Source organism: Narcine bancroftii, chromosome 2, assembly GCF_036971445.1.
Source record: "Narcine bancroftii isolate sNarBan1 chromosome 2, sNarBan1.hap1, whole genome shotgun sequence".
NCBI classification, from domain to species: Eukaryota; Metazoa; Chordata; class Chondrichthyes; order Torpediniformes; family Narcinidae; genus Narcine; species Narcine bancroftii.
Window position 1 is genome coordinate 244,504,301 of NC_091470.1, and position 15,756 is coordinate 244,520,056.

The window sequence follows — 15,756 nt, forward strand, 5'->3', positions numbered from 1 at the left end:
ATTTTCTTGCTTTTCCATTATTGCAATAGTTAATGCTAATGGTGAGTGATCTGATAAAAGCCTCGCTGGGTATTCTGTTTTAATCACTCTATTGTTTAGCTGGGCAGATGTTAAAATATATCATTCCTTCTATATGATTCATGTACCCTTGATTAAAAGGTATAGTCTCTCTCTCTTGGATTTAATTGCCTCTATATATCGATAAGATTTAGATCATACATATATATGAAATTGTGGTTTTTGTCGCTTTCACTTGTGTTACTGTTCTTGCAGATTTATGTAATTTTGGGTCAAAGCAAAAGTTAAAATCTCCTCCAACCAATATATTTTGTCTTTCCTATGCTGTTTTTAATTAGATATTATTCCTAAAGGTTTCATCGTCATAATTTGGGCATAAGTGTCTTCGCTTCTCCACAAATTTTACAATGTGCCATTTCATTACATGCCTTCTGGCCCAGTCAAGCGATGTGCCTTCTTTTAATTAGAATTGCTACTCCTCTTGCCTTTGAACCAAAAGAAGATGATAATATTTGTCCTACCCATCTTCTTTTCAATTTATCGTATTCCAATTTAATAAGATGCATTTCCTGCAGAAAGATTAGATTTATTTTTAATTTCTTTAAGTATGCCAAGACCCTTTATCTTTTCACTTATCCATTTAACCCATTAATATTAAAACTAATAAACTTTAGTTTTTATCCATACCATTTTTCAAACAAATAATGATTCACAATAAAATCTTTCTTGACTTTTTAAATAATACTGCAGCCTTTTCCTTTTAAGAAACATTTCTATTTTAAGAACCATACAAAATTCCCCTTTGTAAAGATTAAAACCTTGTGTTTTAAACTCTTAGTTAATTTTGTGCTTATCTCTTTAAGAGAACTATTGTTTGTAGTGTTACCATAGTGACTATGATGTAATATATAATATCCACTCAGACTAACAACTTGCTCAATATTCGACAACATGTAAAGTGTGAGCATGAGAAACATTTCTTTTAATTTTTTGTCTCTTTAAATTTGTTTATCTATATTTTTTGCATCTCTTTAAAGTTTATACATTTCTTTAAGCTATTATTTCTAAGCTTTTCTATCATTATACAATAAATACTTTATTATTTATCATTATGAAAGTCTTAATGCGAAGTTATGTAAAATGTTTATCTGTTTTATGAACAAATTAAATCTATATAAAGCAACAGCCACAGAGTTTGATTTATTGGATTAAAGCGATTGAAATTCGAAATATCATAGCTCATGCTTTTGGAAGATAATACTTTGAAATTAGGATATATTAGAATAAGGAAAGTGTTGACTATACCCTTTAAGAAATACAAACACATCCGTAGCTCTGATGGTGATGTAAGCAGTAAAACCCAGAAGCACGTGAGAAAGTCCCACAGAATTTCCGGAGAGAAAGAACACCTCCCTTTAACGCCATTTTTAAAAACCGCTCCTCTGCTGGCACCATTTTCCCTCTTAGATTGGAGTCCCCAACCTGCCACTTTCCTCTCCACTTTTCTTTCTCTCCAGAGCTCTCCATGTATATTACAATGATTTTTATTTCATTTTAAGCAATAAAAATAAGTCAGTTCAATACTACAAGATTGAAAAAAGATACATTTTTCAGTTATGGTCTTTTCATTCTTCTTATCTGGCAGCTTTAATCTTTTCACAGCTTTCGTAAAAATTCCTTCACTTTTTCCTTATTCTTGAAAATTTTTCGATTACCTTCTGAGACATTGACCCTCATTGGCGCTGGGTAAATCATTGAGTATTTTAAGTTTTTGGATCGCAGTTGCCTCTTTACCTCATCAAATTCTTTTCTTTGTTTGACCAAGGTAGGGCTAAAGTCCTAGAAAAGTATTACTTTCTATTGTCCACCATTAATGGACCATTGTTATTTTTTGAATATTCGTTTGCTGCTCCCAAGAATGCATCTCTTTCCCAGTAACTTGAAAGTCTTACCAGGACTGGTGGTGGTCATTGATTGCTGATTCTTCTGGGTCTGAGGGTCCAGTATGCCCTTTCATTTTGCAGCTTTGCATTTAGCTTGTTTTGCCCCAGCATTTGCGGGATCCATGTTTCAAAAAATCTCACCAGGTCTTTCCCCTCGATTCCTTATCTCAGTCCAATAATTCTTACATTATTATGTCTGCTGAAATAATATTCCATAATCTTGCCAATCATTCCTTTTCTGTCTGTGTCTCATGTTTTTGCTTTTTCTTCCATAGTCTTTAGCCTGAATTTTGTTTTATCCAGCTCAGCCTCCACTTTGTTCCATTAATTCTTCCACCCTTTCTTTAATTTCCGATATCATTGCCAATATGTCTCTTATCGCTGATTCAATGCTTGTAAAGTGAGTGCACAAAGTTTCCATCTTTTTCAAAATATTGCCCAGCTCTGCCAGGTTCAGCCGGTCTCAAGACCCCTTCTGTGCCACTCCTCATCAGGCTTTTACTGGATGTTCCTGGCTGAGCTGCTGTTTCTTCAGTTTTTGTTTTTGGTTGCCTTGGTACTAGTTTTATTCATTTTTGACAATGAAATTCTGATTTTTGAACTTTCAAACCATTTTTTTAATACTTTTCCTGGAGAGCTCTTTCAGAACATGTCTGTTCAGATCCTCTGCATGACCACGCCCCTGATATAATCGATATCCTGAAGAAGATGGAAACTTTGTGCATTTTATTAAGACATTGCAAAAAAGGTTGGTGCATCTGATAAATGCTCACAGTATTTTAGAAATTGTGTTAATGTGAATTGAAAATCACATCACGTAGAAGATAGAGCATTTGAATCTTTTGCATTAGGGTCTTTTACGAACTGAAGAGTGCCCAATTCTTGGGCCTCATTTACTATTTATAGTCATGACCTGGAGAAGGGAGCAGAATGTAGAGCATCAAAGTTCAACATTCATGTGGAAATTAGTAAGAGATAAGTGGTGATAAAAGTATGTGGGTAGTACAATTGGTTGAATGAGTACATGAAAACTTGAAGATTGATTTTAATGTAAAACAGCATGAGGAAATGCACTTGGTAAAACCTAACTAGAGAAACTTTGAGTAGAAAATGGAGGGATCTAGATGTTCCTGTGGATGAAGCATACGAAGTTAGCATGCAAATGAAGCAAGCAATCATGAAGCCAAATTGCATATTAACATTTATTACAAGGGGCTTGTAACTTAGAAATAAAGAAGTATTGTTATAATTATACAGAGTGTTGAAGTCACATGTTAAGTTCTGTGTTCAGCTTTAGTCCTCTTAAGAAAGGATATACCAGCATTGGATGCAGTCCAGATCACTCAGCTAATTCCTGGGATAGCAAGGTTGCCCTATCTCAAGTGAGTATGAAAATTAGATCCATATTCTCGAGACTTTAGAAGATTGATCTTATTGAATCACATAGGATCTTTAGGGGGCACATCAAGGTAGATGTTGAAATTTTTCCACATGGAATCTTTGAGAGAATATTGAAAAAAAGGGCATAGGTACAACATAAGTGGCAATCAGTTGAAACTGAGATACTTTTGGAATTTCTTCTTAGAGAATTCCAAACATTCACTCTGGCTTGCTAAATCTTGGAGAGGTTTAAGACTTCATTGCTGGAGGTAAATTTTAGAAGATTAGGGAATTGAAGGCTACGTGGATAAACCTCAATCATGTGAATGGAGGGTCAGATGTCTTGCATTTAAGATGGGGGTGGGAGATGTGCTTAAATTTTTAACTCAGTGAGTGGTGGGTTCATTGAATGGGCTGCCAGGAGTAGTGGTGGAAACAGATACAATGAAAGCATTAAAAAGACTTCAAGATTCAATTTATTATAAAACAGTGTCATATTACATGAAATTCTTTTGTCTGCTGCAAGGCAGACAAATTTGCCACCTCAGCAATTGCCTACATGCCTCTTACAGTTCGTCAGAGAGGGAGAAGCAGAAGAAAGACCCCCCCCCCCCAGAGTCACTGAGTGTCCATAAATTTGTCTCCAGCACTTGCTCAGCCCTCGCAGTCACACAAAATCCAGTCCAAACCATTGGCAACCCAAGTTCCAGATCCAAACCTCTGACAGAGTCAGGAACCTTCAGTGCCCTCGGTACCTCCTCACCTCCTGGATCTGATACCTGGTACCTCTCTAGCCAGTTCAAAGCAGTCTGCAGCCCGGCGTGGTCTCCCAACTGGAGCCTCCAGCAGCCCACAGCTTCTGCGGGTTCCTTGCCTCGAGTCACCAGCAGCCGCTGCATGTGCTGGTCCTTCAGCTGCAGAGCCCCCTCACTGATCCACCACTTTTGTCACCAACCTACGGGTCATCTCCTCTGCTTCTCCCTCTCAGACAATGCATGATCTTCCTGTCCTCTGGTGCCCTGCTCCAGTTCTCTGCATCCCTGGAGTTTGCAGCCCCTTGATGCTGCTGCTGATTAATAGGCACTGCAATCTTGGGTGTAGACCCACAGTCACAGGATTTCTAATAAACACCCCCGTCAGCTCTTTCAAAGCACCATTCAAAGCTCATTCAGAGCTGACAGCAGTTGGCTGGGCAGCTGAATCCTGTGGGAGCACTGCATTTCCGCTCCGTCACTTTCCACGGGTACACACCAGCGGCAGCACTACTGCTACTGCTTCATGTCTAGCTGGAAGACACCTGGATAGACATGACTATGAATGGAATGGAGGGATATCTATCTTGTGCAAACAGCAGAATTTTACTTTGATTTGGACATCATGTTCGGCAAAGATATGCGAGTCTAATAGCCTGTTCCTGCACTGTACATATGCTCTTTGTATGTCTTGCTCTTACCTTCTTGATTTCTGTTTTGTTTGACTTATCTTTAAGAAACATTTGCACATTTCTCTTGCTCTTACAATGCCTAATACATCTACATTAGGAATAATCAAATTAAAGAGCAAAAGACAAAAATACTATACTATATTAACACTGAACAAGCTTCACTTGTATGAATAAATCAACCTTAAAGCATTTTAGTTTATTTTCAGTCACATTTTTTTGAAAATATTTAACTATTGCTGCATCTGCATAACAATAACATAATAGATAATAAAACCCCCTCCCGCAAGTTTACAGATAAAGTCTTTGACCAGGACGACTCTTACTGAGTAGGGTTAAGTAGACACTTTAAGAGAGTCACCCCAATGGCAAACTGCATCAACCAGCTCTTCGTTCTGGTTGACACCATTGCTGTTTCACACACAACTTTATTCAAACAGCTGCTAGTAGGAAAACATGACCAAGGCACTCCGCTGCCTGAATAGTTGCTCTCATCTTCACCAAAGGTTTATGTGTTACTTCAGAGAACATTTACTTTTACAATTTTAAACTTGCATATTTTTTATGTATTATTTTATTCTTAATTATTTCCATTTTTAAATTTATTTTGCTTAGTTTTCTTCCAGTTGCTTGAGGCTGACAGTTTGAAACCCATTGTTCGAACTGACATGTTGAAATCACTCTGATCCCATATTGCTGATATACTTTGAATAGAAATAGCAGTTCCACATGGCTGCACAGAGAAGGAAGTTAATTTTTTAGAAAGCATATGAATATCTCAGAACATCTGTTTGAAATCAGACTGAAGAAATTAGAATACACAAATACCAATTAATGCTTCTGTTAGTGTTCTCCCTTTAGCTGTGAAATCTTGTGCAAATTAACTGCTCTGAAAGTGACTATACTTCAGATGTACTTCACTGGATTATATAGTTACATAGATATTTGCATTGTAGGGGAATTGGGTTATAGGGGAAAGGCATCTGAGGCTACAGCTAGATCAGCCATAATCTCATTAATTGCCAGAGCAGGCTCAATGGACAAGATGGCCTAAACCTGCTCCTATTCCTTATGTTGTTATGAATTCTATTTCCCCTGTGTTTTGTGATCCCTGCTGTAGACAGTACACATCCCAGAAGTGTACAAGAGAGGTGGGCTCACTGCTATATGATGGACCGTGAACTTTGTGTAAAATTTAAGATATTAATTCTTAAACACTCTTTTCCTTTGATAAGCAAGGATTATGCCAACTCACTCAAGGCAATGGTGAATTTTATTGGTGTCAGCCTTTGTAAAGAAGTGATTTCTAAGAAATGGGAAGTAGTATTTATGGTTGAAAATACAAAGATTTGATAATTTTGAGCATTTCTATTGGATCTAACCTGAAGAATGCATTGGTTATTTTTTAAATTGTAATTTACAGGAGCAGGGATGCCATGTTGCAACTACAAGATGTTAGTTGACCGCACTGGAGAACTGTGCGTGGTTCTGGCCAACCAGCCACAGAAAATATATAATTAAGCAGGAAAGATGCTGAAAAGATTCATGAGAATGGTACTTGGACTGGTTGGCCTGAATTATAAGGAGATGATGCATAAGATGGGACTTCCTGAAACTTTGGAGGTTGAGGGGGGAACCAGAAAGAGCTTTATAAAATCATGAGGGACATTGATAAGGTAAACAATCTTTGTCATTTTCCCAAGGAATATAAAACTAGAAGGCATAGATTTAAGTGAGAAGTCAAAGATTTAATAGGGACCCTAGGGGAACCTTCTTCACACAGAGGGTGTTTGATATATGGATTGAGTTGTCAGAAGACATGATAGAGACAGGGACAATTGTAACATTTAAAAGAAGCAGATCAGCTCTTGTTTGAGCAGTGACATGGTTCCAATTTGCCTTCTGCAGCAACCGTCTAAGGCAGATATCATCTCACTGGCTCTACACAAAGCCCAGAACTCCTGGACAGCAAAGATGTCAGGATTCTATTTATTGACTACAGTTTGGCATTCAACACCATCATCAACTTAAAACTGATCAGGCAACATGAAGATCTGGCCCTCAATACCCCACTGTACAATTGGATCCTGGATTTCCTTGACTCCAGTCCCCAATCAGAGCCGATTGGCAAGAAAACTTCCTCCACATTCTCTATCAGCACAGGAACAGCACAGGGTTACAAACGTAGCCCCCTGCTCTACTCGCTTTACACCTATGACTATGTGGCTCAATTTCGACAACACATTTAGAAATTTGCTGATGATACCACAGTAGTAGGCTGTATAAAAATGGGTGATGACTCAACATGTAGGAAGGAGATTGATAACTTGGCTGAATGGTGCACCAACAACAACCTATCTCTCATTGTCACCAAGACTAAGGAGCTGATGGTAGACCTTTGGAGAGGAAAACCAGAGATGTATGATCTAATGGTCATTGGGGGATCAGAGGTGGAGCGGGTGAGCAAATTTAAATTCCATGGAGTCACAATCTTGGAGGACTTTCCTGGACCCAACACATTAGTGTTGTTGTGAAGAAAGCACGTCAGCACCTCTATTTCCTCAGGGGTTTGTGGATGACTGGTATGACATTGAAAATCTTGGCAAACTTTTATAGATGTGCTGACCGGCTGCATCAAAGCCTGGAATTGGTGAATACATCTGAGTGGAAAGCCCTGCAAAAGGTTGTGGACACAGCCCTGTGTATCTCAGGCAAAACTCTCCCCACCATCGAGAAAATATACATGTCTGAGAGCAGCAGCAATCATCAAGGATTCACACCATCCAAGACATGCTCTGTTCTTAGGGTCTATGTATAAAAAGTGCTGTAATTTCCACATGATCAAACCAAAATGTACACAAATACCCTTTAATAAAATCTGGAATGTGCACTTTAATCACGAGAATCACAGGGGCAAATAAAGGAAAAAATGTGTCTTTGTCCCAAACATTATGGAGGGCACTGTATGTTCTTACGTTAAAGGAAAAAAGAAAGGTAGAGGAGTACAGATATTTAGAGAGGGAATGGCAGAACCTTGGGTCTTGGTAGCAGAAAGCAAAGTTGCCAATGGTAGATTAAAATTGGACATGCCCAAAATGTCATATTTACAGTGCTAACCATGATGCCAATGTACACAGTGTAGCCTATGACCCTTCATTCATTGCCTGTACATTTGCTGTCGAAGTGCCTCTTACATGTTTCCATCATATCTGCTTCCACTACTCTCCTTGCAGTGTGTTCTAGCCACCTACCACTCTCTGTATAAAATTAAGTGCCTCACCCATCTCGTTAAAACTTTCCCCCCTCACCTGAAATTTATGCCCTCTATTATTTGACATTTCTACTCAGAAAATAAGACTGTCTATCATATCTCTGCCTCTCATAATTTTAAATGCTTCTATCAGGTTGCCCCTCAACCTCCAGCCCTCCAGGGAAAACCACCCACGTTTGTCCAACTTCTCCCTATAACTTTTACTCTCTAAACAAGGCCAATTTCTGGTGATCCTCTTCTGCACTCTTCCCAAAACCTCTATATCATTCCCATAAGGTACCAACCAGAAATATTCCAAGGTTTTATACAGCCTCACTATGACTTCCCTACTGTTCTAGTCATGGCTCTGACTGATAAAGACAAGTGTGCCACATATCTTCACTATCCTGTCTATTTGTGCTGCCATTTTAAGAGAGCTATGGACTTGCAATCCAAGATCCCTCTATATATTTATGCTCCTAAGTGTCAAGTGTCCTACTATTTATTGTATATTTTCCTCTTACATTTGATCTCACAAAATGCAGCACCTCATATTTGTCTGAATTAAACACCATCTGCTATTTCTCTGCCCCTATTTCAAACTGACCTATATCTATCTGTATTCTTTGAGAACCTTTCTCGTTCTCCATAACTGACAGTTTCCATGTCATCTGCAAACTTACTGATCAGCCTACTTACATTTTCATCTAAATCATAAGAACTCAAGAATTAAATGGTTCCTTCGCTGATGTAGCTCACTAAGCACAATAGTCTTGTATGAAAAAGACAGTGTAAGTTATAACAGGAATGAGTTCACTGTCATATATATTGTACAATGTATAGATGCACCAAAATTCTTACTTGCAGGTACTTCATTAAAAAAAACTGCAATAATCTGCAATAAACTACATTAAAAAGAGAAAATACAAAGATAAATAGAGAATAAATATTCAAAGTTATCGTGCAAGAAGAAAAAGTGGTGTTGCAATAGTGCAAACAGGGCTTTTGTAGCATCGGAGTAGTTTATGATGAGTGTTCAATTGCACGATAATCATCGAATCAGAATTAGAATTTATTGTCATGAACATGTGTCACAAAATTTGATTTTTTGATTGATATATCTCTATATTCCCAGATCCCTCTGTTTGACTACACTCCTCAGTACCCCTACCAGTTACCCTGTATGTCCTTCCAAAATGCAACACCTTACAGTTGTCTGCATTAAATTCTATCCTTCATTTTTCCAGCTGATCCAGATTCCTCTGCAAGCTTTGAAAATCTTTGCTGTCGACTATGCATCTAATCTTAGTGTCATCAGCAAAATTGGTGATCCAATTTATCATATTATCATCCAGATCATTGATAGAGATTGCAAACAAGAATCGTTCCAGCACTGATCCCTGAGGCACACCACTAGGCCTATGACTAGGCCTCCGGTCTACTCTCAGGCTTCTCCTGTCCAGCCATTGTCATGAATACCTAGCATCTGTACAGATTCCATGATCTCACTGCTTGTTTTCATTTCTTCACTCAGCCCTGTACCAGTTTCCTGAGTGAATACTAATGGAAAAAAAAAGATCTTCCCCATCTCTTTTGGCTCCATACATAGCTGATCAGTCTAATCTTCAAGTGGACCAATTTTGTCTTTTGCTCTTTTGACCTTTTGCTCTTAATATACCTGTTGAAACTTCTAGGGTTTTGCTTCACATTGTCTGCTAAAGCAACCTCATGTCTTCTTTTAGCCTTCCTGATTTCTTCCTTGAGGTTTTTCTTGATTTTTTAAAATATTCCTCAATTACCCAATTTTCTCTGTATTGCCTATGGCTGCTATACACCTTTCTCTTTTTTTTTTAAACTAGATCTCCAATGTCCCTTGAAAACCAAAGTTTCCAATGCCTGTCTACTTTTCCTTTAATCCTGACAGGAACATACAAATTCTGTACTCTCAAAATTTCACCTTTGTTGTAGGTCTTCTTCCACTTAGTTGGCACATCCTTGCACAAAAACAACTTATCCCAATCCACGCATTCTAGATCCTTTCTCATTTCCTCAAAATTGGTCTTTCTCCAATTTAGAATCTCAACCCAAGGCCCAAGACCTATCCTTCTCCATAATTAACTTGAAAGTATGTGATCACAGGACCCAAAATGTTCCTACACCTACTTCTATCACCTGTCCTGTTTCATTCCCGAATAGGAGATCCAGTATTGCATTCCTTTTAGTATTTGGTGCCTCTATATATTGCTTTGGAAAAACTTCCTGAACACATTTGACAAACTTCAAGCCATCTAGCCCTTTTACAGTATGGGAGTCCCAGTCAATATGTGGAATGTTAAAATCTTCTACAAATACAACCTTATGTTTCTTGCAGCTGGCTGCTATCTCTCTACATATTTACTCCTCCTATAATAAAACCTCATAGTGTGGTCATTCAGATTTTAGATTTATTGCCAGAGTACACACATGACACCACATACAATGCTGAGATTCTTCTTATTGCAGGCGAGGAAGAATTACCACTTATTGGCAGTGCAAAATAAAAAAAACTGTACACAGTATATACATGTGAACAAATAAAGAATTGTAAGCAGACAATTAATGTAAACAATCTGACTGTGCAATACAGAGGGAATAAAAAAAATCAATAAAATGCACAAGTAAGCGTCCTCAAATGAGTCCCTGATTGAATTTGTTGTTGAGGAGTCTGAAGGTGGAGGGGTTGCAGCTGTTCCTGAAACTGGTGGTGCAAGTCTTGTGGCACCTATACCTCTTTACTGATGGCAGCAGCGAGAACAGAGCGTGTGCTGGGTGGTGTGGATCCTTGATTGCTACTGCTTTCTGATGCCAGCATTCCCTATAGATGTACTTGATAGCGGAAAGGGTTTTGCCTGTTATGTTCTGAGCTGTGTCCACTACCTTTTGGAGGGCTTTACGCTCAGGGGTATTGGTGTCCCCATACCAGATTGTGATGCAGCTGGTCAGCACATTATCCACCACACCAAATTTGCTGGGGTTTCTGGTGTCATACAAAACCTCCACAAACTCCTGAGGAAGTAGAAGCACTGACATGCTTTCTTCACTATACTATTAGTGTGTTGGGTCCAGGAAAGATCCTCCAAAACTTAAATTTGCTCACCCTCTCCACTTCTGATTCTCCACAATCTCTGGATTGTATACCTCCAGCTTTCCCGTCCTGAATTCAACAATCAGCTCCTTAGTTCTGGTGACATTGAGTGCAGGGTTGTTGTTGGTGCACATTTCAGCCAACTTTTTAATCTCCCTCCTGTATGCTGACTCTTCATCTTTCTTTATACAACCCACTACCATGGTATTGTTGGCAAATTTGTAGATGGTGTTATTGTCATTACTGAGCCACACAGTGATAGGTGTAAAGTGAATAGAGCAGGGGACTAAGAATACGGCCCTGTGATGCTCTGGTACTGATGGAGATTATGGAGAAGGTGTTCTTGCCAGTCCTCACTGATTGTGGTCTGGAGGTGAGGAAATCTATGATCCAATTATGCAATAGGGTGTTGTCCCAGGTCTTGAGAGTTTGCTGATCAGTTTTATGGGGATGATGGTGTTAAATGCCAAAATGTAGTTGATAAAGAGCATCCTGATGAATGCATCTTTACTGTCCAGGTGTTCCAAGGTTTTGTGTAGAGCCAGTGAGATGGCATCCACCGTAAACCTGTTGCTACGAGACGCGATCTGCAACGTATCCATGTCGCTGCTCAGACAGGAGCTGATGCGCTTCAACACCAGCCTTTCAAAACACTTTATCGCTGTTGATGTAAGTGCTACTTGTCAATAATCATTAAGACAGGTTACTATGATATACTTGGGCACCTGTATCTTTCCCGATCCTAGCTCCACCCATATACCCTGAATAGACGAGCCCTCTAGTCTGTCATGTCTGAGCACAGCTGTGATATTTTCCCTAATGAGTAATACCACTTTTCCCCATTTCATCCCCCGCATTCTATCGTATCTGAAGCAATGGAAGCTTGGAAGATTAAGCTGCCAGTCCTGCCCTCCTTGCAACCAAGTTTCACTAATGGACACAATGCCATAATTCCATGTGCCAATCCATGTTCTAAGCTCATCTGCCTTCCCTGCAGTACTCCTTGCATTGAAATAGATGCACTTGAGAACATTTCCACCACTTACAACCCATTGACTTCTAATATTACATGTGATTTTCACATCATCTTTTTCCTCCTTCACTTCTCTATCAGCTCTTGCATTCTGGCTCCCATTCCCCTGCAAATCTAGTTTAAACTCCCAAGAGCAGCACTTGGAAGCCTTCCCACAAGCATATTTGTCCCCCTCCAGTTCAGATGCAAACCGACCCATCAGTACGTCCTACTTCCCTGTAAGAGAGCACAATTATCCAGAAACTTGAAGCCCACCCTCCTGCAATGTCTTTAGTCACGTGTTAAGCTGCATTATTCACTTATTTCTGACCTCACTGGCACATGGCATGGTTAGATATCCTGAGATGACAATCCTGGAGGTCCTATCCTTCAACCTAGCTTATAACTCCTTGAACTCTCCTTGCAGGACCTCTTCACCCTCTGACTGTCATTGGTCCTTACATGGACCATGACATCAGGCTGATCACTCTCCCTCCTGAGAATGCTGTGAACTCTATCTGAGATATCTCAGACTTTGGCACCAGGGAGGCAACATACCATCTAGGATACTCGATATCTTCCACAGACATCTTACCTGTTTCCCTAACTATGGATTCTCCTATCACTGCAGCTCACCTCTTCTCCTCCATTCCCTTCTTAGCCACAGGACCAGATTCCATGCCAGAGATTTCCGTGGTTTGTCCCTGTAGGTCATTGCCCCCAACAGTATCCAAAGTGATATACTTGTTACAAGGTCGGGTCAGATACAGCAATGAGCTCTCTGAACCCTTCTCCATTAACAATGGCGTGAAGCAAGGCTGTGTTCTCGCACCAACCCTCTTTTCAATCTTCTTCAGCATGATGCTGAACCAAGCCATGAAAGACCCCAACAATGAAGACGCTGTTTACATCCGGTACCGCACGGATGGCAGTCTCTTCAATCTGAGGCGCCTGCAAGCTCACACCAAGACACAAGAGAAACTTGTCCGTGAACTACTCTTTGCAGACGATGCCGCTTTAGTTGCCCATTCAGAGCCAGCTCTTCAGCGCTTGACGTCCTGCTTTGCGGAAACTGCCAAAATGTTTGGCCTGGAAGTCAGCCTGAAGAAAACTGAGGTCCTCCATCAGCCAGCTCCCCACCATGACTACCAGCCCCCCCACATCTCCATCGGGCACACAAAACTCAAAACGGTCAACCAGTTTACCTATCTCGGCTGCACCATTTCATCAGATGCAAGGATCGACAATGAGATAGACAACAGACTCGCCAAGGCAAATAGCGCCTTTGGAAGACTACACAAAAGAGTCTGGAAAAACAACCAACTGAAAAACCTCACAAAGATAAGCGTATACAGAGCCGTTGTCATACCCACACTCCTGTTAGGCTCCGAATCATGGGTCCTCTACCGGCACCACCTACGGCTCCTAGAACGCTTCCACCAGCTTTGTCTCCGCTCCATCCTCAACATCCATTGGAGCGCTTACACCCCTAACGTCGAAGTACTCGAGATGGCAGAGGTCGACAGCATCGAGTCCACGCTGCTGAAGATCCAGCTGCGCTGGATGGGTCACGTCTCCAGAATGGAGGACCATCGCCTTCCCAAGATCGTGTTATATGGCGAGCTCTCCACTGGCCACCGTGACAGAGGTGCACCAAAGAAAAGGTACAAGGACTGTCTAAAGAAATCTCTTGGTGCCTGCCACATTGACCACCGCCAGTGGGCTGATAACGCCTCAAACCGTGCATCTTGGCGCCTCACAGTTTGGCGGGCAGCAACCTCCTTTGAAGAAGACCGCAGAGCCCACCTCACTGACAAAAGGCAAAGGAGGAAAAACCCAACACCCAACCCCAACCAACCAATTTTCCCTTGCAACCGCTGCAATCGTGTCTGCCTGTCCCGCATCGGACTTGTCAGCCACAAACGAGCCTGCAGCTGACGTGGACTTTTTACCCCCTCCATAAATCTTCGTCCGCGAAACCAAGCCAAAGAAGAAATACTTGTTATTTAGGGGAACTAGGTGAACCTAGTAAAGAATTAATAGAGATAGAAGCTGAATCGGACTCAGATCAAGGACACAGAGAAGTTGGTAAGGAAACTACTACTGGCTTCGGAGGTTAAAATGTATATGGACGATTTGAAACAGACTTCAGAAGAATCTCTACAATGGACTCTTAAAGCTATATCCGATAAAATGACAGAAACTAGAGATGTAACTGGTCGAGTACTTTGAAGCAAATGGATAAGAAATTGGAAGTTATGGAAGAAAGAATAAAAGGAAATGAATTTGAAGTACAACATTTAAAAGATCAAGTAAAAAGATTTGCAAGCAGAGTCAAAAGCAATGAAGGAGCAATTTAGTCAGAAGATGGATACTTCAGAAAATTACAGTAGGAGAAACAGCATGAAGATCGTGGGGTTGAGAGGGTGATGAAGGTCAAGAAGGTCAAGGATCCACAAGTATTGGGAATGGAAGAATTTAAAGGAGACATTGAATTTGAGAGAGCACATAGAGCTTTAAGACCAAAACCACAAAAAGGTCAAAATCTCGTCCAATATTGGTCAATTTTATTCGCTACGATGTGAGAGAGAAAGTGTTAGAATTAGCAGCAAAGCAAGCGAAGGCAAGACAAGCTCCAATGATCTATAATGAAAATAAGATTTTTTTTCTATCCGGACATAAGTTTTGAACTGTTGAAAAAGAGAAAGGAATTTAATGTAGTTAAAAATATATTGTGGAAGAAAGATTACGCATTTATTTTGTGATACCCTGCTGTACTAAAAATTTTTCTTGATGATAAGCACAAATTTTTTTCACATCCAAATGAAGCTAAAGTTTTTGCTAATTTTTGTCTGCTAAAGTGGGAAGTAAGGGGTAAAGAGGTCTGACAGTAAAGTTGAAAGATTAATATGTTTATTTGACTTTTCTTAAGACTATAAGGGTAGAGAGTTAAGACAAGATAATAATAGGTAGTTAAGTAAATGTCGAGACTAGTTAGCACAAGATTGGTGGGGGGGGTTCAAAGGGAATGTTTGGTGACTGCCACCATATCATGTGCGGATGTAGGATTGGCTACAACCCCAACAAATAAGGGAGGTTAAAAAAAATTAACGTTAATACAGGTACACGATCCTTTATCCAGACATCTAAAATCCAGAAAGCTCCAAAATGCGGCAAATGGGGAGAGAGGCAACAGCGCGAGTTGGAAGGACAAGGGGGGGGGAGACCAGCAGCGCGAGTTGGGTGACCGAGGGTCCAGCAGCATGAGTCAGGCAGGGGAGGGGTTGGGGGGAGACGGCAGGGTGACTGGAAGGGGGTGGGGGTAGATACAGCAGCACAATTCAGGTGGGCTTAAATCTGGCTTTCCGAAATCTGGAAAAATCTGAAATTGGGAACACACTGTTCCCCAAGGGTTCCAGATAAAGGATTGTGTGCTTTTTGGGGGGATTTCTATCTTTTCCAACTTTTCTAATTTCTACACATTTATTTGTATAATAGATCTAATTACCTATAATACCTTTGTTATGTTAGAAGGGGATTTGGAAGATGAAGGCTGGATAAGTAGGGGATTATTTGATTAAAAATGAT

General features: G+C 40.2%; 1 protein-coding gene across 23 annotated transcripts in view; it reads left to right on the forward strand.

The window, feature by feature from the left end:
- The window catches only part of sugct (succinyl-CoA:glutarate-CoA transferase), a 544,214-nt gene that overhangs the window by 268,402 nt on the left and 260,056 nt on the right, over window positions 1–15,756 (forward strand). The window contains exon 14 of one of the 23 annotated variants that reach the window (XM_069920691.1): window positions 11,675–11,817. The exons of the other annotated variants lie outside the window; for them this stretch is intronic. Coding sequence (XP_069776792.1) covers window positions 11,675–11,695 — 21 coding nt within the window. The 3' untranslated portion in view covers window positions 11,696–11,817. Of the gene's footprint in view, window positions 1–11,674; window positions 11,818–15,756 lie in introns of those variants that run through there. 23 annotated transcript variants of the gene reach the window in all.